Genomic DNA, 24,017 nt, shown 5'->3' with positions numbered 1-24,017 from the left:
GAAGTGAGGACTGGAAAATAAGGGGTTTCTTTGGGGGTTGATAAGATGCTCCCGAGTTGTTCCCGTCAAGGGTGCACCGCCCGTAAACACGCCAATACCGCTATGTTGTACAGTCAGCGTGACCACAGCGTATGGAACACAAACGAAAACTAGGAACACCGTACGCGTAGAAGGTGGGCGACTCCAGTAAGTGGCAGAAGTAAGAACCTCCGAAAATCCTTCCTTCGAGAGAAACAAAAATGGTCAGAACTCGCGTTTTCAGAACACAGGAAACTGAAGATGTGTGGCAAGCCAGGGTGTAGTATTGATGCGATGATTACTTAAGTCAAAACAAGGCCATGCTGGGGGCACCCGGGTGGCTCAGTTGGGTAACCATCTGCCTTCTGATCAGGTCATGATCTCAGGCTCCTGGGATTGAGCCCCACATTGGGCTCCCTGCTCAGCAGGGAGCCTGCTTCTCCCCCTGCCTCTGCCCTTCCCCCTGCTCATGCTTGCATTCTCTCCCTCGAGAAAATAAATAAAATCTTTCATAAAAGAAAAAAAAAATGAGGCCACACTGGAATAGGGCAGGCTCTCACTCCATTGTGACTAGAGTCCTCATAAGACAAGGGAGGACCACAGGAGGCCCCAGAGACCCCCAACACACAGGGGTGGGCACATGACAGCAGAGGCAGAGACTGAAGCCACGTGGCCACAAACCAAGAAGCTGGAGGGTGGCCCATGGCAGCCAGATGCTGGAAGGGGCAGGAAGTACTCTCCGCTGTGGGCTGGGAGCGCACGCAGCCCTGCCCACACCCGGATCTCAGACTTCCTACCTCCAGGGCCGTGAGACGTTTCTGCTGCTTCAAGCCACCTAGTTTGTGCTTTGTCACGGCAGCCACACAACACTCACAACAGACTTTACGAGAATTAGTTCAGAGGGGTCGTTTAAAAAAGTCAACAATATGCAGCAACACCTTGGGGAGGGAGGAAAATCTGATTTCCAGAGTTGCCACATTATATTATTTAAACCATCCAGGTAACAACGAAAGTTTGTAAGACATGCAAAGAAATGAGACAGGATGGCCAAACACAAGGAAAAAACCTCCACCAGAAACTGTCCTCGAGGAGGACCAGGCACTGAACTCATTTGACAGAGACTGTAGGTCAGCTCTTAGAAATAGGTTCCAAGAACTAACGGGAACCATCTCTAAAGAACCAAGGGAAAGTAGGAGAACCATGTCTCAGCAACAGAAAATACTGATTTAAAAAGTTGTGCAAGAGAGGCAGATAGAAATTCTGCATTGGAGAAGCTCAATAAATGAAATGAAAAATTCACTAGAGGGATGCAACTGCAGATCCGACAGGGCAGAGGGGAAGATAGGCCAACAGAGATTGTCTAGTCCAGAGGACAGAAAGGAGAGCAAATGAGGAAGATGGACAGACCCTCAGAGACCTGTCAAGCACACCAACATCACCATCATCAGGGGCCCCAAAGCAGAAAGGCTCAGAACAAATATTTGAAGGAATTGCCAAAATTTTCCAAAATTTGATTTTTAAAATCCCAGAACCCATGAGGCACCTGGGTGGCTCAGTCAGTTAAGCATCCGACTGTAGGGTTTCAGCTCAAGTCATGATCTTGGAGTTGTAAGATCAAGCCCCATGTCAGGCTCCACACTCAGTGCAGAGACTCCTTGGGATTCCTTCCCTCTCCCTCCCCCATCCCTCCCCGCCCCTGTGTGCACATGCACATGCTCACACTCTCTCTCTCTCTCAAATAAATAAATAAAATCTCCCCCCAAAAATCGAAGAATCCAAAAAACTCCAACTAAGATAAACTCGGGAAGATTCACAACTAGACAGATCAGAACTGCACTGTTCAAACCATCCAGAGACAAAGAGAAACCTGAAAGCACTGGGAGATCAGCAAGTGGGTAGCTCACTCCTCAGAAGCCGCAGAGGCCACAAGGCAGTGAGATGGCACAAAGTGCCAGAGGACATAACGGTCAACCCTATTCTACAGCCAGGAAAACCATCCTTCCAGAATGGAGAAGAAATTAAGACAGCCCCAGAAGAGCAAAAACGGCAAATTTACCTTGGCACCAGCAGCCCTTCCTTGCAAGAAACAAATCCACACGAAGAAAGAACGAGAACCAGAACTACACAGGGTAAATATAAAAGGCAGCAGAAACTTAACTCCTCACTTGTAACTGTTTTCCTGCTTGACTTAGAAGACGGCTGCGTTGGGCAAGCCCACAAATCCGCTTTGACCGCATACCATTTACAGGGATACAATCTGCAGGACGGTGAGGGGGCACGGAGCGGAAGGGAGCTGTACGGCAGCGAGGTTTCCACACACACACCTGAAATTACACTTGTACCATCCAAGTTGGACTGGTACATGTTAAGACGCAAACTGTGACTCCCAGGGCAATCCCTAAGAAAATACCAGAAAATCATACAGGGACCAAAACAAAGAAATTTCAACAGTACACAAGAAAACACCTATCTGATGCAAAACAGGGCACTGTCAAAAGAACGGAGGAAAGATAGAAGTAATGAGGGAAAGATAATTTGGGAAGCACCAAGAAGTCTTCACTAAAATTTGTTAAGTAAAAAAATTAATTAATTAATTTAATTGAATTGAATTGGTAAGAGGGAGTTTTCGCTATCAAGCATGTCCTAGGTTTGTTCTTTTCCTGATGGTTAAAGTAAGATATCCCAAGACAGAACGTATGCTCAGTAATGATTACCAAATGGTCATGTGCTGCTGAAGAATCTGAACTATGACCACAAGAGAAGCTAAAAGTCAGAACAAAAAAAAAAAAAAAAAAAAAAAAAAAATTTCAAGTCAGACTCCAAGTGGCACCTTTTAACTCACAGACACAGCACGTGCTCCTGATGGGTCCCCGCCACCCGAAGAAGAGCCCCTCCGGAGAAGCTTCAGTTTTAAGGAAGCTATGGCCCCAAGTATCGGCTTCCTGAATGAGGACATCCATGTTTTTAAAAAAAAATTTTTTTAAAAACCGGTTTAGTAAGGAAAACAGGTCATGTCAGATCAGCCACCTGTCCTGTAATGGCCCACTCACCATGGAAAGAGCAGGCACACGTGGAGGAAGACTCTGGTTTTCTGGGAGTGAATGTCAAGTTTGAAGACAGGACCTCAACACTCTCATGAAAGAGACACACTGCGTGCCCACCCAGCCCCGACAGGTGATGCAGACAAGGAGAGAGGTGGCTGGGCCCCAGACTGAAGGGCTGGAAGGATGGGTTTTGACATCAGATACACATGTGCTGATATCCGGTGTCTCACTTCTTCACCACATGGACAGGCAGGTGACTGCCTCTGAGCTTACCACTTATCACCAGTAAGAAGGGGTAAGGACGCCTGCCCCTTACCCTCGGTGTACCTCGATGACCACAACAACCCCTCAGAGGCCCCCCCTAGCGGTGTGCCCTCCCGGCCCCAACCCTTCTGGCACCAACCTGCTCAATTGTGGGGTTCGGACCCAACCAGAAGGCCAGTCCAGAACAAGGAAGGCCTAGACTGGACACGCCACCCACAAGCCACTGGGAGGAAAGCCGCTCCCACACCCGTAGGCTCAGACCCGCAGGCTGATTCCTCCTTGCCCTAGTGGCCCTTGTGGGGAAACAACACAACAGAGCTAAAAATAACTCCTAGAAATCACTGGTAATCCCCCGGCCTCCTTTCCAGATTCTGGTGTTCAACTTCAAAAAGTCTTGGTGCATCCACGGACTAAAATGTAGACCCAACTGCCCATAACAACAGGTGTTTGGGGCGCTGGGCTCCAGGCCGGCTGCAGACCAAGGCCTCACGCATGGCAGGGGTGAGGCTCAGGCCCCGCTCCTCCAGATACCAGCCTGGCAGGCGTCAGAGAAACAGGCATCACTCCCAAGCCAGCCACCAGCGCCCCGTGGGACCCCCAGTGCACACCTCTGCCTCTCCGCAGCGCACGAAGGGTACCAGTCAGTGAGCCGTCTTCAGCATCCCCTCAGCTCTGAAATGCTGTGATTCTCCAAGCCAGCTATCCACCAATGAGACACAACAAAACGTCCAACACACCGAGCCCTCCCAACACATTTTCCGTCAGAGCGTGTGGGTGGCAGTCCTGCCAGGGGCACGCACGCAGAGACGGCTAGCCCCCTGTGCTCTGACAGCAGCTATCAACCAGGCCAGTACTCACCCAGCACAGCCAGAGCTTTAGGAAACCAAGAGGATTTGCCCGGTGAGTCACACCAGTACGCACGCCTGCGCTTCACACTAAGCCAGCCTCAGCAAGCACCGAGGGCTGTAGAAGTCACAGGCCATGAGACGCTGCACAGAGGGCGCAGGCCAGCCAGTCCCAGGAGCCGCCCCTCGGGATGCACACTGACCCACGCCCAGGGCTGCACGGAGCTCGTGTGGGTGTCCCTAACTGCGCTCAGCCCTGCCACTGCCCGGGGTCCTCACCACTTGCACAGAGCCCCTCCCAGCATCAAGAGCTTTTCAAATCTCGATAGGTCATTTGTCCCCCAGAGGCAGCCAGGGAGGAAGGTTCCCACTGTCCGAGTTTAGTAGGAGGGTACACTGGGACATGTTCTGATGGCCTCCAAGTTCACGTTTCTACCACCACGCAGATCCACCATGACCGCCATCCTCGGCCACCCATTAACCAGAACACGGGAGGACAAGGGCCAGCGAGAGACGGCGCAGTCTCGGGGGTCCAGCCTCCAAGCCGAGTGGGCATCACCTTGCAGAATAAGGAGAATCACCCCATAACCAGCAGTCCCACTGCTGGGTCTCTCCCTGCAAGAACTGGAAGCAGGGCCAGGAGGACGGGTCACTCACAGCACAAGTCCCAGCATCCAAGTCCTGCAGATGAACACGACGTGATCTGACCACACCGTGGAATAGTTTCAGCCTTAAAAAGGAAGGAACCAGGGCACCTGGGTGGCTCAGTGGGTTAAGCTGCTGCCTTCAGCTCAGGTCATGATCCCAGGGTCCTGGGATCGAGCCCCACATTGCGCTTTCTGCTCAGCAGGGAGCCTGATTTCCTTCCTCTCTCTGCCTGCCTCTCTGCCTACTTGTGATCTCGGTCTGTCAAATAAATAAATAAAATCTTTAAAAAAAAAAAAAAAAAAAAAGGAAGGAACCCTGGCACCAGCCCCAATACGGATGAACCTCAATGCCTGGTGAAAGAAGCCGGGCACAGACGGACAAACACAGTGGGATCTCGTTTATAGGAGGTCCCCGAACTCGTCAAAATCACAGACACAGAGACAGAGAGTGGACAGCTGGGCCAGGGGGCTGGGGGGGGGTGGGAGGTGCGGGTCAGTGTTTCATGGGGACAGAGTTTCCGTTTAGGAAGATGAGAAAGTTCTGGAGACAGACGGTGGTGACAGTTGCACACTAGTGTCAATGTGCTTAACGCCATGAACTACACACCTGAAAATGGTTCGAATTGTGGGTCACGGATGTTTTACAGCTGAAAACCCACACAGATTGCTGGGCTCATCGCCAGAGTCCAGGGTGAGGCCTCAGACCCTGAGTTTCTAACAAGCTCCCAGGGGCAGGGGCTGCTGGTCCAGGGGGTCACAGTTTGAGATCCAGCGAACAAGGATGAGCAGAAGAAGGAACTCAGCACCTTGCCTGGACCCATGGAAAATCTGACAAAATCAGGCAGGGGCTCATAAATGTGGACACCATGCTTGAACTCATCATCAGAGAGGGCAGTGACCAAGGGCATTCCAGATGACCACTCTTCCACCAAAATAACAGGAAATCGAACTAGCAGGGTCCCCAATTTTCAAAGGAATATTCCTCTTCAGGCTCACAAAACAGGTTTCTACATCTGATCCAGAACTGTCCTAAGCTACTCTGTTTTTCTGAAATTCAGCTGATCTCAGGAAACGGAAGCAACAGTGTCTTCGTCCTTATGGTGACCACGGCCTCAGAAGTGACAGCTCAGCAGGCGGATGGCCAGGGAGCACCGTGAACAACCCTCGGGTGGGTGGCAGACCCGTAACTTGGAGCTCGGACACACAGAAACGCTCACAGCCCCAGCTTCGCTACCGCTCGGATGTAGCTTTCTCTTACCAACCTACTTCATGGACCATTATGACATTTTTTAAAAAAAGAAAACTACTCCAGAGGCCCCAACTCCTAATTTCGGATCCAGTCATGGTCTTGGGTCCAGGGATCGAGCCCCGCATCTGGATCCACACTATGCAGAGTTTGCTTGGGATTCTCTCTGTCCCTCTGTCCCCTCCACCGAGAAAAAAGAGAAGAAAAAGAACGCCACTCCCCCTACAGCGTGCACACATTTGATTCCCCTTTGCACATACTCCCCACACGGACAGACCCACAACACAGAGGGGATTTTTTACACACAAAGTGTGTTTCCACCTGTGTACATGACCACATTCCTCTGCCAAATTTTCTGTAAAAGCAAAAACCTCCTAGGCTCTTAGCCACTCATATAACACAATCACCACGAACCCTGTTCTCCTTTCATCAAGCTCTGTTCTTGGGTACTTTATAAATGCATTACGTTTGTCTTTGCTGTGAAATATTTCAAACGTACATAAAAGTACAAAAAATATCAGACTCCATGTATCCACTATGGAGATTTCACGGAAGATAACATTGTGCCATGTGTTTCTCTGAAAAGATGGCAGCTACAGCAAACACATTACAGGGCACACCACCACCGCCATCTGCCAGCACCCACTGCCCCAGGGCCTGCGGGTAGCATCCGCAGGCAGGCCAGCGTGCTTCCCACGTGTCCACACGCATCCATAAAGCACACGCAAGTATTATATTTCACATATACAATAAACGTAATCATTCCCTTTGCATTTTCTTGTCCCGAAGAGAGCACATGTGCGCAAAACGCACACATCAACTCTGCTTGGCTCCGAGCCTGGCCAGGTGGCTGCACCCAGATAGAGAAAGGGGACACATAGGCTCCCCTCCGCTCCCCAAAGGTGACTGCCACCTTTTAGCCCCACACGTGACTTTGGTCCGTTGTTGCATAAGTGGCATCAGGCTGTAAGTACCCCTGACTCTGCCTGCTTCCGCTGGGCATGCTGCGTGAGGCCCGCCTGTGTCCCCACATGCCGCAGTCATCACTACAGACCCCACCATGGGCTCAGGCTGCAGTCTAGCTCCTCAGTCCGCTGCTGGACACCTGACTAGCTCCCGGGTTTCCCTCGGACGCGTGGCGCTGCCAGGAGCACTTGGCACACGGCGGGTGGTAGGCACGTACACTCCCTTCTGCTGGGTACGGTCCTTTCGGTGAGGTCCCCGGGGTCACAGGTCTGGCTTGGCCAGTACTTCCAAGCTTCCTGAGCAACCAAGCCACATCCCACTCCCGTCAGCAATAGGCCTGGCTGCCTCACACCCAGGAATCTCACCTGCTTCCCCCTCACCGTTCCGGTAGGGCCTACACTTCTCCACCACGGCTGCCAGCAACTCATCTTTTCACCTTGATTTTTTACCTAACCCACTCTTCTGTCTTCCTAAGAACCTGGAGTGATTGCACAAGATCTCAGGTATGCAACTAAAATTCAGGGAGCCAGTCTCCTGCTAACTATTCCCAGCCACTGAAAATGCATGAAGAACAGCCTCATTCACAAAACATTCTGCTCTATTTTTTTATTCTATCATTAGCATCAAATCCTAGAGAATGCTACATTTTTTTCCTGCTAATGGACACTTCCCTGGATGGCTTTTATATACACCCATGTTGAGTAAGACTTTTTTCAGAAGTCCTCTTCTGGGGGTGCCTGTGTGGCTCAGTCGTTAAGTGTCTGCCTTCGGCTCAGATCATGATCTCAGGGTCCTGAGATCAAGCCCCACATCAGGCTTCATACTCAGCAGGAAGCCTGCTTCTCCCTCTCCCACTACCCCTGCTTGTGCTCCCTCTCTCGTTGTGCCTGTCAAATAAATAAATAAAATCTTTAGAAAAAAAAACAGGAAAAGAAACCCTCTTCTGAGCATTGGTGCAGTGACCTCAGTAATCCCACAGATGTACGACAGCAGCATTAAAAAGAGAAAACCAGTGAGCCTTGGTGGCTGTCGGTTAAGGTCTGACTCTGCTTCAGCTCAGGTCACGATCCTGGGGGTCCTGGGATCGAGGCCCATGTTGGGCTCCCTGCTCAGTGCAGAGTCTGCTTAAGATTCTCTCTCTCTTCCTCTGTCCCCACTTACACATGTACGCTCTCTCTGTCTCTCAAAGAAAAAAAAGAGAGATAGAGAGAGAAAAAAAGACTGAGGAAACTGAAATTTTAGCTTCCTGCCTGTGATCAGAATGGCAATCCCGGAGGGGAATAGATCCTTGTGCAAGGTTTCCTCACACCCACCCCTCCAGCCCCCACAACTGTCCCTTTCTCTCTTCTCAACCAGCAAACACTCCAGTCCTGCCGCCCCTCTGCTCGCCTCTCTCTAGCCATGGCAGGCACCTGCCACTTGGGAGTCTGCACGCTGTCGCTCACATGCGGGGGCCACCCCCTCTCCAGCCACCCGCAGGCCGGCTCCTTCACCTCCTTTGAATCTTGGCACCAACACCACTTTCCCATGACATGTACTCGGAGACACTGCAACTTGTCCCCTCTCCCCACTCCACGTGCAAACACAGGTCACTGGCTCAGTGCGTCTGGAAATTGTCTGCCTCCCCCGACAAGACCATCCTCTCCAGAACAGCAGGCCTCCTCCCTCAGCACACACGTGGCGTCCCAGTGATCAAGAACGGCTCACGGGGCACAGTAAGTGCGCAGGAATCATTTGCAGCCTCAGTGAAAATCCTCCAAGTCCCGTGAGCAAGAAAGCCACATACAGAAATGGAGGCCCGCTCCGATCTCGTGGGCAGGGAAGCAGCCTCCTGCCCACTCGTCCACACCAAATCTCATCAAGGTCCCCCCAGTGACAGGAACCCTGCCTCAGTGAGCTACATGTGGTGAGACCCGAGCAGGGACCGCTCACGCTGGCAGCACCTCCCCACCCCCGCCACGGCCTCCTGGCCAATTCGCGACCATCACCACTGTTCCCCAAAGTAACTAAGGCAAAAACGCTGATTGTACAAAGCCGTAACACGCCATACGGATAGTGAACCTGTGCAGCAAGAAAAGAAAGGTTTTCATCTTCCTGCAACGATTCAAGTGTTTTTACCTTGAAGCAAAGTAAAAATAAACAATCTCTTCAGGTCCTTCCAAGTCCTCGGGTACTTCTTAGCCGAGAATTTTGGAATTGAATCCTCTCCAAAGCTCAGTTCAAACACTCCCGTAACAGCAAAGTGTTTCCAAAGCTCCGTGAAGAGGCTTGTGATCCTTTCCTACTCTCTGGGCTGAATCTCCTTGCCGAGCCTCCACGTCTCACCCACAGGCTTCTCCCACCCCTGAACATTCACCACGTCCCCACCCCAGCTCAGGGAGCTCGGGCTCCCCGACGCTGCCAAGCCGGGGGGTGGCACACAGCACGTGCCGCCTGTGCGCTCTGCGTATGCAGGAATGCAGCTGGAACCCAGCCGCACACCATACACGAGAGGTCCATACACGCAGGTCCAGGGTCCATTTTGAGAGCACTAAAACTGCAAACTCTGAGCAGAAAATACACAACCAGATCTTCCTGACCTGGAGTGAGGCAAAGCCTTCTTAGCCGTTGACACCAAAGGCACAAACAACAAAAGAACAAAAGAGATCAACTGGGGGCGCCTGGGTGGCTCAGTGGGTTAAGTCTCTGCCTTCAGGGCGCCTGGGTGGCTCAGTGAGTTAAGCCACTGCCTTCGGCTCAGGTCATGATCTCGGGGTCCTGGGATCGAGTCCCGCATCGGGCTCTCTGCTCAGGAGGGAGCCTGCTTCCCTCTCTCTCTCTCTGCCTGCCTATGTCTGCTGTGATCTCTCTCTGTCAAGTAGATAAATAAAATCTTTAAAAAAAAAAAAAAAAAAAAAGCCTCTGCCTTCAGCTCAGGTCATGATCTCAGGGTCCTGGGATCGAGCCCCACATCGGGCTCTCTGCTCAGCGGGGAACCTGCTTCCCCATCTCTGTCGCCACCTGCCTCTCTGCCTACTTATGATCTCTCTCTGTCAAATAAATAAATAAAATCTTAAAAAAAAAAAAAAGATCAACTGGATTTCATCAAAATTAAAGGCTGTCCTGCTGCTAGACACCGTGAAGAAAGCTGAAAGACAATACACAGAATGGGGGGAAACACGGAGGAATCGCGGATCTGATAAAGGGTATGTATCTAGAGTATACAAAGAAATTCTTAAAACTCATGGTTTTTTTTTTAATAAGACAAACTACCCAAAAAAATAAAATGAACTAAAAAGTAAAAAGGCAAACTACGTAATTTTAGAAATGGATGAACGATTTGAATATACATTTCCCCAAAAAATACACGAAAGGCCAATACGCACATGAAAAGACGCCCAACAAGGAGATTCCATCTCACACCCACTGGGATGGCGATAATCAAAAAGACGGGCATGAAAAAGAAAAACAAACAAGAGGCACTAACAAGTGTTGGTGAGGACATGGAGAAACTGGAGCCCGCGTACTTGCCAGAAAACAGTCCAACAATCCCTCCAAGGGTCAGAGAGAGGCTGCCATCGGACCCAGTCAATCCACTGCCAGGAATGAAAACTGTGTCCACACAAACAAGGGTGCATGGACGTGCACAGCAGCACTATTCACAACAGCCAAAACGTGACAACAGCCCACATGTCCACCGACCGATGAACAGGTAAGGTACAGTCTCGATACGATGGGACACCACGCAGCCACACAGCATGACGGCATGCCGGTCCGTGCTACCCTGCAGATAAACCTGACCCTCACTGAAGGAAGCCAGGCACCAAGGCATACGTAACACAGACCCCAGAAGAGGCAAATCTGTAGGGGCAGAAAGATCAACAGCGCCTAGACTAGGAGGAGAGGCACTGGGGAATGAAGACTGACCATGAAGGCTTTGGGGTTCCTCCCGGGGGAGACAAGAAGTCCCGAAGACTGAGGACAGCGACAGCTGCACATTTCCATGAATACACTGAAACCACCAAATTGGAGACTTCAAATGGGAGAATTGTGTGTGTGTGTGACTGAGACCTCAGTGAGGCTGTCACATGTGTTACGAATTCCCGCTCTTCTCTCCAGCTTGTGGATACAAACTGCTTCTCGCTGCCAGCGCCGTGCCTGGAACACAGTGGCCTGCGACCTTGAACGAAGGTATCTACCAAGACGGGGAAAATCATCCACCTATGAAACCCTCCGGTTGTTCCAGGCTCAAGCAGAAAAGTCCAGCTGGCGACACAGCCACAGAAACTCACAGTGGCCCATGGGGTCCCTGTCACCCCTGTGACCAGGAAGCTACAAGTCAGAACTAGAAGCAGCCACTAAATGGCCGAAGCAAACAGAGTTGCCCTTAATAAATGTGTCTCCCCACTCCCCTAACTCTTCCCGCAAATTCAGACAGGGATGAAGCCGGCCATCCAGACAGCTGCGTGCAGTACCCACCACCATCCAAACCGGGGCCATTCCCAATGGTCACACTTCTTTGTGTCTGGAACCTTACTGAATGCTTCACGTAACGTCTCCTTAGCCCTAGAGAACCCCGTAAGCAGGTGCTTGGTCCCACTTTACAGATGTGAAAACGAGGCTCAGCTGGCAGCAGGGCCAGCCCAACGTCACAGAGCTGGCCAGCTGAGTCTCTCAGAGCCAGAACCCGCACCAGACTACCTGATGATGTCCAATCTCATGCTTGCTCCATGACTCACGGGGAGAGGAGCAGGGACAGGCACACCCCATGCCCGGAGCCGGAGCTCAGATGGTCTCAGCACACATCACTGACTCCTATGCGACTGTGAACCAACAGCTCACCTCCCTCACCTCGCTCAGTTTTCTCGTCCCTAAGATGGGGACCATACGATCGACATCACTGTCCGGATGCAAGAATATTTTCTTAAGAAGGTATGTGAAAGCAGCTAGCATGGTGCCTAGTGCTCCAGCTTTTCTTTTCCAAAGGACCTACAGACCAGACATGGAACTTTCAGACCAAACCCCAGACCTAGCGGATTACGGGCCTGGCGTGCTCGCGGCTGCCAGTACTGGGCTCTACACAGTGACAGCGATGACGCCTGAAGTGCCGTGCTAATCACAAACCGATGAGGATGGCCCCGGGGATCTCGGGACACAGGAGAGCCACTCACACACAAATAGGACAGTCTCAGCTGTGAGGGCTACCCCTTTCCAAGGGAGACGCAAGAGACCAAACCACAGAAGGGGAAAAAAAATCACGGGTCTGTTTCCTGAGGACATCACAAAACTGAAGCTGAGTGCCAAAAAGTCACCTCTCAGATGACTTCCTCTGACTCAAACTGGAGCAGGAGGAACCAGCACAGGGGCCGCCCGATCTCTGCTTCTTCATGAAGCTCACCAAACCTGCTTGTGAAAGGGCCCCATTCAAGTTGGGTTTATTCCTCAAAAAACCTCTTCGGTCTCTCACTTCTGGAATGTTTACATGTGGGGAGGCCCAAAGATTTTTTCCAGCATTTAAAAGGAATACTGTTTTAGCTAATTTGGGAAATCTTAGAATAACTTACAAAGAAGGAGTTCAAAAATTCCAAAAAGAATCATGCTCTCTCTTTAACTAAATTCAATCTGGTTTTGGTTTTTATTCTTTCTTTAAACCCTCACCCCGGGTCTGGTTGGTTCAGCCTGAAAGTGACTCAGGTTTTCTAGGATCTCTTGCCGTGGAAGTGAAAATATTCCAAAACATCCCGCAGGCCTAAGTACATCTCTATCCCAGTGAAGACTAAAAAGCCTGCATTCACAACCAAATGAGGCTCCGCTAATAAAATTCCAGGCAGTCACTCGTATTATAAGCCAAGTGAGATACAATTAAATCCATCTGAACAAACCTCAACTGCTCTATGGAAGGAATCACAAAAAGTAAGACGAGGTCCCTGCCAGCCAGCTGCCTACAGGGTCGACAACCAGGAATGCCATTCATCAGCCGGAGAAAGGAACGCCCCAGAAACTGGCATGAACAAACTAGGAACTGGGAAGAATGTCACAGTGAGAGAAGTATGTAGTCAGTCTTGCCCGCACAGCCAAATGTGTGTTGAACGTGGAGACCCAGTTTTCCGTGCAGAGAAGGCTGGACTGCGCTCTGCTGTCTGCAGCCCCAAGACTCCAGAATCCGTTATCTCGGGTCATCTGAGTGTCTTCATGAGAGGAGGGAACTCGGCCGTGATCTGCGAAATTTGTTTTTGAGCGCTGTCACATCCCGCTCAGCGGGAAGAAACACACTCCGTTCGACATCGACCCCCAGCTCCCCAGAGTGAACTGGGGCTCCGATAGCGACGAGCAGAGCCCAGGCCCACGTGCAGACCATGCGGGTCACGATTCTCCTGCAAAACCACCACCGCCCATATACACACCTCCTGCGGTCATCCCGCCACACCATCTACTGTGCACCCCCTTCCTGAAGAGAGAAAGGCGACATTCCACAATGAATGGTCCTCCGTGGTATTTCAAGAACAGTCACATAGAACAATCTCGCTGTGCGTAAAAGGTTCCAGAGAGGGGAAGTTCACAGCAGGGAAGGCTACTTAAGTGAACCCTGGGGGAGGCTCGTGAAAGGCGGGATCACGACACAAGCCCAAGGGGGACTGGAGCAAGGAGGTGACATCTGCCGCTTCTGAACCAGAGCCACACGCTCAGCTGCATGTGAATCCCACTCTTGGGTCCCAGGCCAGCAACGGGACTGCTGCCGCCTCAGTTTCCCCATCCGTAAAGTGGGGGTGTGATAAACAGCTGACTTTGCAGGGTGACTGTGAGGGGCACCGCATCTCCTCCGTGAGACCCCAACAGAGCGTCTGACACACAGGAAGCTGTGTGCAAGGCTTCCTCAGCAACACGACCCGTCCTTTGCTCCGTGAAGATTGCCCTCCGTGGAAGCCCCTTCAGCCAGGAGGGAGAAGACGGGATACTGTCTACCCGTGACCAGGTCCATCTCGAGAAACATGCCACTTCCACAGGTCACAGCTAACCTCTAAACTCTGCAGGGACTCCAACAGACTCCTGCCTTCACTGTTTGTCACGAGAAGGAAGGCCTGTGGCACATGAGACGCCCCGAGATACAGAACTGCACCTACAAGCCTTCCTCAGAAGAGCAACAAATGCAACCTTCAATCTCCCACTGGTACGAAAACCCAGCAGTGAGGGACGTTTCTCAGGAGCTGGGAGGTGACCTTACCATCCCCAAGACAATTAACAGTGCTAAGTCATGACTATCGCCGTATTCCTTTATAGTAGATGACCTTGGCCAAGGACATCCTGGGAACTGCTGGTGACGTCCCCAGACAGCTCTCCGGCTGCAACACAGGCCAGCAGCCCTTAGGTCTGGGTTGCTGCTTTTCTTTTCCCTGGACCCACCGAAACTGCTGAATTCACCAGCGCCGGTAGCAACCAGACATAGACATCAGAAACAGTGGAAGCCGGGGCCAGTGGGGGGCCCTCCTGCTGATTCAGGGCAGGAATCTCCATTGATTCTGACCTTGACACAATCACACGTGTATTTCACTACAAATACATTTCCAATATGAACTAGAGAGTAGAACCCAAAAGAGTTCAAAATGCCTTTCAAAATGCCTACAAAACCACGTTAAAACAAGACCCCCTGCGCCCAGCTCTACTGGGCCAGCCACATCGTCAGCAAGTGCGCCTGGCGGCTTGGGATCGCAGGGTTGCCCTCCACGTTTCCCATGTGAAACAGATAACACCACACAGGTGTGACATGGCTACGGGCCGTGTAACAAAACTGTATCTCCAACACACACCCAGGTGGACCAGTAAAAGACCAGCAGTACCTGAACCCCCACCCCCGCCTCGTATGCCTTGGAGGTCAAACCCCCCTCTCTCCTACCAGAGCGACCACTGCCAACTTTTCATGGCATTTTGCTTGCTCTTCATTCATAGTTTCACCACGCAAGGAAGCATTCTACGCGACAGAGTCGAACCCCGCATGTTTTTTAACTTGACAGAAACCTAGGTCACTAATGTGTGTGTTTTCTCTGGCTTCTCTGGAGCCCCTCAGCAAAGGGCAGGGGGACTCAGTTCTGACATTTGCAAAGGGCCCCAAAGAGGTCACTCCAAGGGCCTCTCCCCGTTCTCAAAGCCAGGCAACCGAGCTCACAGAGACTCTGATTCAGCTGCACAGCGGGTAACGGCGTCACCTGTGAGGTGGCAAACTAGCTTCGTGGGAGACAGACCGCTGACCAAATGCAAGCTGGAGGGCAAGTTTTACCCCTGGTTCAATTCAAAGAACCATTTTCTGGAAAACACGCCAAGAGTATCTTGAACGCAAACTGCAGGACATCAGCACTTCAGCAGCACCAACAGACAGCCTGATGCCGGGCGCGCAGGATTTCAACAGACAGTGATGAAAGCTGTTTTTTGCAGCATAAAAATAATGTTCAGTGGAAAGGCCAGGCTAGAAGGGGTACATACACCATGAGGACAGCCACGTAAAAAACATACGCACAGGAGAAAGGAAATAAAGTTGACCCTCAAGCATCATGCAGGTGAGGGGCATAACCCCACCCCAGCACCGCTGAAAATCTACATGTAACTTCCAACTCCCCAAAAACTCAACCACGCACAGCCCACTGCTGGCTGTAAGCCTCACCGGTAGCAAAAGGTCAATTAAAACATATTTTGTATACGTAGGATCTACCCTAACCTCACAATAAAATAAATTGGAGAAAAGAAACATTAAGAAAATCAGAAAGGAAACCCGCTTACGGCCCCACACTGTATTTACCGCATACAGCTGACAGCCGTGCTGCTCATGAGTCAAGGGCACGCCAAAATGCGGTGGTTGTGTTGAACTCGCGGAATTATGGGCGAGTTCTCCGTTTATCAAAAGTTTGTACTGGCAGTTACGTTCTTGTACAACAAACGTTCTCCTCCAAGTGCCAATTCTCATACAACAGTGCAATTTTACTGGTTTGATTACAACTCACCGGTTAAGACTTGTGGTGAGCAAACTTTACCAGCACAAATCAGGTATGAAAGATTCTCAGGAGACCCACATAAACGGACTTCTTTTTTTTTTTTTTTAAAGATTTTATTTATTTTATTTGACAGATAGAGATCACAAGTAGGCAGAGAGGCAGGCAGAGAGAGAGGAGGAAGCAGGCTCCCTGCCCAGCAGACAGCCTGATGCGGGGCTCGATCCCAGGACCCTGGGATCATGACCTGAGCCGAAGGCAGAGGCTTTAATCCACTGAGCCACCCAGGCGCCCCCATAAACGGACTTCTAACCCACAAGTCTCTCCAGTCCGTACCGAGCTTCCCTGGAATTAATCCAGCATCACATAATTTCCCTTCGCCTCTGCTGAGCACACAACCTCCAAACGGGTCAGGAGTCCTCGAAAACCCCACCAAAAACACTGCTCCACAGGCAGAAACAGCCGGTAGGCTCCCCTCCAGCAACCCAGCCAACAGAAAACGTCAAGTGTGGCATCAGAGTCCCCAGTAAGCCAAACGACAGACAGGACATGCATCTCAGCCATTCTGAGGACCCTGGGCTAAAGGGTATTTCAATCCTGACTGTTTCAACAAAGAGCTTCTACCCCTGAAGTCTGGTTACGGTTTTTGAGTGATTCTATAATAAAAACACAGAGAGAGTGAAAACACGGCAGCTCCTCAGAGGGCAAAAGGATCAAGAGTCACGCTCTCCAAATACTCTGGGGGCCAGGCGTCCCCCTGCGCCCCCGGCCGGCCCCACTTCACACCCAGGCCACCCCTCCAGTCTCTCCCCAGCAAGCAGGACGAGCAAACATCTCTTTTTGTGTTGCCTGTTTCTTAGGAAGGAAAAAATATCAAAACAGAATTCCCCCGCCCGTAACACATCACTTTCTTGCTAACCACAAATTCTGGCAAATCTGTTCTACGTAATACTGATTCCGTTAGTTCCTCTTTCTTCAAATTGACACATTTTACCTTGCAAATTGTGTATGTCTGTAGGAGAGAGTTTAAAGGCCAGCAAAGCAAACTTAAATCGTATTTCTACGCTACCGTTATCAAATGAAAATGCGATACTATCCTTAAAAAAACTTCCGATAAAAATTCTTTTCAAACATCTCAGCCTTTTCTACAAAGCAGATCTTACTCTAGATCCTGGGAGGTGAAGAAAAATAATAGTTTTTGCCTACTGGGAGCTTACAATCAAAATGTGTGTAGTGATGGCGAGGAGGATGGACAGGAAGAGTTTTTTTCTGGAATGCAAACAGCACACTGAGGTATAATTTAACCCATATGCATACATGTTATGTGACAGCTCAGTGAATTCTGACAAACGCACACCCAGAGAAGAAGCAGGCGAGGGGTGGTGGCGGGGCCAAGAGAGCAAGGAAATCGGCCAGGCATGCAGAGAAGGTGGGTGCCCATGTGCAGGAGCTCAGATGATGAGCAGAGCTCAGCCGTGACCCCAGAGAAAACCAGGAGACAAATGGCTGGGAGCTTCCTAACCAGATGGAATGTATGGAATGCCATCAAGTGAGCCACTCCAACAGAAGTGAAGCTGGTTCCCCCGTGTTCTCAAGACAAATTTAGGTCCATCGGACTGCAGAAAGCCGGGCCGCGATACGCAGCAGTCGTGTGTGTGTTTTTTTATCAGGGCAATCTCAAAAACTCCAATTACACAGTCACGCATCTCTCACATTCATTCCTTGCCATTCTGTGTCTCAAGTGCTGAGCTTTAGAATCTCCCAACAGGCCCTGAAATTAAATCTCATCCTGCAGAGAGAACAGGATGTTCCCATCGGACACTGTAATAGTAACAATTTTAACACAAAATCCCCAAAGGCCGTGTGTTCAAAATGAAAAAATGCACGGGACAAATCAATAAGGGAAAAGACACACTCCTGAGAATATGGGCAGGAGATACGAACGGTGAGTTCAGAGAGGCTGCACAAGATGAAACTGTGGCAAGAAACTAAACCCCAATAATACTAGAGGAAATCAGGTCCAAACAGAAATGAAACACTTTCTGATTATAAGTCTGAAAGGAGTTTGTAAGAATAGCAGGTAGCGTCCAGGAGGTTATGAGGAAGTGATGTTCTTAACACGGCACACTACAGTCACAAGGGCAAACTGGCAGGACCCGCCGAGAGGATAAGGGGTGGGTGTCTGCTAAGACAAAAGATGTGCACACCCCACAAACCAAGGATGCCACTCCCACTGCTCGTGGGAGGCATAATAATGCCCCCCCCCAAGCGGTCCACAATCTCAGCCCTGGAAACGGAATCTGTCGTTTCCACGGTAAAGGGGAACTAAGGTAGCAGCAGATGGAATGCAGGTGGCCAGCCAGCTGCCCTTAAAATAAGCCACAGGGTGTGGATTATCCAGGTGGGCCCAGTGTCGTCCAGGGGTCCTCAAAAGTGGAAGAAATAAATAAGAAAAGGGAAACCAGAGAAATGACAGCCTAAGAAAGAAGTGACCCATGGTTGCTGTAGAAAGGGGACCAGCAGCCAAGGAATCTGGGAGGCGTGTGCAAGCTATAAAGGCCAGAAAATGCATTGTCCCCTGGGGCCTCCAGGGGAACGCAGCCCTGCCCACACCTGATACTAGCCCTGGGAAACCTACTCTGGACTACTGACCTCCATCCAGATCTGTGAGATGACAGATTCGTGCCGTTTAAGCCACCGCATTGGTAGTAATTTGTTACAGCAGTGGCAGAAAACTAATACACTGACTTAGGGGAATGTGGGCACATGTGCTTGAGGAGATCCACGTTTCCTAAGTCCATATACGTATAAAACATAAAAACAGGACAGAATCCATCCCAAACCAGTAACGTCCCCTCTTGTAAAAAGACAGTGCTAGCCATCAGTGTGAGATTTTCACTTAATGGCTACTGTTCTACTTTTTTTTTTTTTTTTTTTAAGAAAACCCATTTGTCCACATACAGTTGAATTGAAAGTTACATTTTTAGGGAGTTACTATTCACAGATTGAGCTCCAAAGCATTAGAATATAAGACTATTTAATACTGAAATCCAGGGAACACCATTTTCTCTGAAAATCCCAAAAGCGCTACAAAGACCTAGACCTCACAGTCCCTACAATCAATATCATCTGCTTATGTGGACGGAATACCAGAGAGAAACTCCATTCTACACTCGTAAGCACAAACCCTTCGACAAATCAAAATGAGCCTTGGTTACAGTGTGAGATAGACATTTATGGTCTAAGGGCAAGATTCAGCCTCAAACCCTAGGTTTTCTGACTCCACCCCAGCCCACCCCCACCCCAGCCATGACTCCCACCTGGACATGCCTCCTTAATACTTGCCCACTTTGGCCAAGTCACTTGCTTCTGGGTTTTATTCACCCCAGTGTAAAAAAAGTTTGTTCTGGGGCGCCTGGGTGGCTCAGTCGGTTAAGTGTCTGCCTTCAGCTCAGGTCATGATCCCGGAGTCCTTGGATCGAGCCCCACAGCCAGCTCCCTGCTCCGTGGGGAGTCTGCTTCTCCCTCTGCCCCTCACCCAGCTCGTTCTCTCTCTCCCTCAAATGACTGAAATCTTTAAAAAAAAAAAAAAAAGAAGAAAAGAAAAGATTTGTTCCACCATTTCACCTGCCTGATAGGACAAAGGGTTTTGTTTTGTTTTGTTTTAAGATTTTATTTATTTGACAGAGATCACAAGTGGGCAGAGAGGCAGAGAGAGAGAGAGGAGGAAGCAGGCTCCCTGTGGAGTAGAGAGCCCGATGTGGGACTTGATCCCAGGACCCTGGGATCATGACCTGAGCCGAAGGCAGAGGCTTAACCCACTGAGCCACCCAGGTGCCCCAGGACAAAGGGTTTTAAATGGAATGAAAGGAAAAAGCATATCCCAACAGTCCATGAACCCCACTTGGAGACTCACCTGGCTATAGGACAGTACTCTGTAAACAGGTGTTGCACTGTCCGCAGGGTAAGCACGCCTAATAAAATCACCATAGCCCCAAAGAAAGCCAACTACCATGGTTATTCCCCCCGAGTCACAGGGAGCGCAAGCTTGAGAGCTCGTACCATCCACAAATGGCAGTCAATGGCTGAGTCCCACGGGACACGTCCGCCACAGCGCCCATGCCTATGAAGAGACCCCCGAGGCCCCACCACATCCAGCAACTGGGAACTGTTTCATAATCCCAGCGTTAATAAGCCAATGACAGCCTCCCATTCCCAAGAGTGACCAGCCAAGGGGTCCAGGCTGGGGCCCTGGGACGGGTGAGGTGGACTGCCCACGCCAGGTTCAAATGTGTGACCTCAAGAACACAGTGTTCTAAACAACAGCAAGAGCCATCACATGCTTCCCCTTACACGGCTACAAATGAAATGAAAAATAACTAAAAACCAATTCTGGAGGTGGGGGACTTCATTCCGAACGCAGACTCACCCACAAGCTTTTACATCAATGGGCCCAGTCCAATGTCCACCAGCAACTCCCGCAGCTTCCCAGCCACTCCCCTGCCTTCTCTCCCTAATGAATAAACACTCTGGGAGCCTTCCAGGGGACACCTCGCCAGACCCTCTCCCCAGGCGGAGTCCCTCAGCCTCGTGCCCCATCCCAACCCGCTCCAAGCAGCAGCAGCAACTCCAACCAACACCGCCCCTGCAACTGTTCTCCAGTTAGAGGACTAAAGCAGGGAACTTTTCAACACGGAGCATCCTAGAAAAGCTAAGCCTCGCTCACGCTTTTCTGTGCTGACGCTCATCCCCTGGGGCAGAAGCGCTGAGGGCGAAGTATGTCCGGGCTGCGAATAGGAACTCACAAGTCCTGGCCGGCGCAATTTCTTGTCCGAGCCCCGCCAAGTGCCGGGGCTGCGCCCCACGCGGCCGGCCTGGGCGGCACCGCAGGGAGCGGAGTGGGGGGACTGGGGGACGGGGGGGCAGGCCTCCGCCCCGAGGGGCTTGCACAGGGAGGCGCGGCCGAGACAAACCTGAGCAGGTGCTCGGGTCCCCGGGCCCGCGGCGCGCTCCGCAGCGTGGCAGGGGCGCGCGGGGCGCCAGCGCGCAGCCAAGGAGCCGAGGGCCGCGGGGTCACAGGGTGGGGGGCCAGGGCCGGGCGCGATAGCAAGAGACCGCCAGCCGTACCTGCCGCCGGCGGGTCCGCCTCCTCGTCAGCCTCCGCCTCAGCTGCCGCCGCGACTGGCGCCGCGCCTGCCTGCCCCGCCAGCCGGTCCATCACGCCGCCAGTCATGTGAGCGCGCGCCACGTGACTTCCTCCGCACCCGGGCCCGCTTCACCACGCCCACCCCCCCCCGCACGCCCCGCCCGGGCCCCGCCCAGTCACGCCCTCGCCACGCCCATTGTCCGGCCTCGCCACACCCGCTCCGGGACTGCCACGCCCCTTGCCTGACTTCACCACGCCCACCCCAGGCCTGCCACGCCCCTAGTCCGGCCCCTCAACGCCCCGCCCCGCCCCGCCCCGGCCACGCGGCCACCCGGAGGGCTGGCCTGCGCTCCCGCCCGCGCTCCGGCTTCCCGCCGCGGGCTCGCAGCCGGCGCCGCTCGCCCACTCGTTCAGCCGCGGGTGGTCACACTCACCCCCTTGTCAGCTTACTCGGACTTCCGCGTGGGCCGCTCCCCACCCCCGCACCCCGCCCCCCCGCGTCCCTCACCCTGCAGCCCTCAGCCCTTCCCCTAGGCTCTCGCCCCGCCCCTCATGCACCCATCCCCCACCCACTCATTTGTTCCCCCACTCGCATTCTTGCATTTATCCACCCTCCCACCCCGGCTCACTCACTCACCCCCTCGCTGGCTCGCTCCTTCACTCATTCGTCCACCACCCCTTACTCAAGCACACACTCATTCACTCCCGCGCTCGCTCGCTCACTCATTCATCCGTCCTCGTCCCCGGCCTTGCTCTCTCACTCACCCACACACTCACTCGCTCATTCATCTCGTCTGTGGCTCGCTCAATCACTCACTCATTCATCCGTCCACTCACTTGCTCACCTGCTTTCTCGCAAACCCGCCTTACTGTTCACACGGCACACACACTACCCCTCCCTGACCCGAGGGCAGGCTGCCCAGTGCTGGGAGCCCAGGACACCTGGGTCCATTACATACTCCCCCCCCCACCCCAATCTGGAGGACAGGACAGCAGAGGAAGTGTCCTGGCTGTTCGAAAGTCACACTGCGGGGGCTCAGGGAAGGGATGAGGGGACCCCTGGGTGAGGCAGAGGGGATGAGGAGTTAAGCAGGAGGAGAAGGCAGCAGCCTCCAGCAGGGACAAAGGCCCTGAGGCATCATCAAGCAGCTGCAGGCACTGTGGTCCTCCTGGAGCTAAAAGTGTGGGTGCAGAAATGGCAAAAGAGGAAGCTGGAGCCCCAGGAAGGGCTCCATCCAGGAGGGCCTCCTTTCCAAAGCAAGGAGCTGGGACCTCCTGATTCTGATGCCTACCAAAGCCCGCTGGGAGCTGATTACAGCCATCAACAGCCCAGCCCCAACCCATCTGGGTCCTTCCCCAGGAAGTTCCTTCTCCTTGCTACAGCTACCAGACCCTGCTCTGGTTACACATCACCGCATCCAGGACGTCCCTGGGAGCTGACACAGTCAGAGACACTCTCTCCCTCCATAACCTAGCAAGTGTTGCCCCCTGCTACACATGGGCTTCCCCAAGTCACGGGGGTGACACAGAAGGATCCTATGATACACAGGCCCCCTCTGATGCTGCTTCCTTCCGCCACCCTGGCCTTGCTTTCAGCTGCTCTTGCATCAAATGATGAGCTCAGCACTTTCCCTGACTCCGCATCTCTCCATCCCCGAAACACACACACACACACACACACACACACAAACACACACACACACACTCTCTCTCTCTCTCTCTCTGTTAACGTCCCTGTATTAGCATGTATCTCTGTCCCTCACTAGATGATAGTCTTTACTAAATATCTAAGAGTTCACTGCATTTTCCAAACTGTAAAGCATTATACGATACACAGATAGACATTATTCAAGAATAATAGCATAAATGTATTATTTTAACACCCCTGACACTGATCCACACAGCCTCTAGCTCAGCGGTTCTGGGGTTCTGGATCTTTGCTGTGCTTTCCAGTCACCTGGGGAGAGTTCGAATATACTCAGCCCCCAGAAATTCTGATTTGATTCATCTGGGGTGTGGCCCAGACTTGGTGGTTTTGTTTTTGTTTTTTTTTCTTAAGCTTCCCAGGTGATTCTAATGAGCAGCCAGGTGGAAGACCACTGCTCTACTTTGAAAGTTTTATTCCTGCAAACATTGCCTGGGCATTTCCTAGGTACTGGATTTTGTGTGGTGGGGGAGGAGGGTGGGGAGCCGAAGGGTACAGCAGGATTCTCACCGCAGAGCGAAGCAGCTGTTAGGGCTGGAAATGTACGTGTTGTGGGAAGAAAGGGGGACAGGCCGTGGGTTCTGACGTGACCCGTTCTGAATGCCAGAAAAGGGAACTCGGTCCTCACAGGTGGTGGGCTCCATTGCCAGGTATCTCCAATGGTTAGAAAGTCCTCGGAAATGTGCAATGAACTATGTCTGCCTGCGACTTCTTTAGATCCTCACCAGGAAGACTAATCCTTACACTATTTCTCTTTCATTTGGAGAACAGCAAATAGAAATCAGAATTTCTGGCTTTTAAAACCTTTGAATTAATGGCAAGAATCCAGTTACATTAAGACCGTTCAGGGGCGCCTGGGTGGCTCAGTGGGTTAAAGCCTCTGCCTTTGGCTCAGGTCATGATCCCAGGGTCCTGGGATCGAGCCTCACATCGGGCTCTCTGCTCAGCAGGGTGCCTGTTTCCCTCTCTCTCTCTTCCTGCCTCTCTGCCTACTTGTGATCTGTGTCTGTCAAATAAATAAATAAAATCTTTAAAATGCTCTGAGTACTGTATCCTCGACTGTTCATCTAGCTGATATATTTGTCAGGATAAGCGATATCATGCTGGTGCATTTCCGCAGCCTGAAATAATAAGGCGATTACGCTCACCATAGTCTCTCGGAAACCCAGGTCGATGGAG

The 24,017-nt window shown here is 51.7% G+C and overlaps 1 protein-coding gene across 1 annotated transcript in view; it reads right to left on the bottom strand.

Moving 5' to 3' along the window:
- LOC111146413 (sorting nexin 8) overlaps positions 1-21,205 on the bottom strand; it is a 39,223-nt gene extending 18,018 nt beyond the window's left edge. The window contains exon 1 of the mRNA XM_022501954.1: positions 21,115-21,205. Coding sequence (XP_022357662.1) covers positions 21,115-21,205 — 91 coding nt within the window. The remainder of the gene's footprint in view (positions 1-21,114) is intronic.
- Positions 21,206-24,017: the final 2,812 nt, after the last annotated feature.

Source organism: Enhydra lutris, unplaced genomic scaffold (assembly GCF_002288905.1).
Source record: "Enhydra lutris kenyoni isolate GAN:26980312 unplaced genomic scaffold, ASM228890v2 scaffoldscaffold13, whole genome shotgun sequence".
NCBI classification, from domain to species: Eukaryota; Metazoa; Chordata; class Mammalia; order Carnivora; family Mustelidae; genus Enhydra; species Enhydra lutris.
The sequence above is the reverse complement of the archived record's forward strand: the minus strand, read 5'-3'. Positions and strand labels throughout refer to the sequence as shown.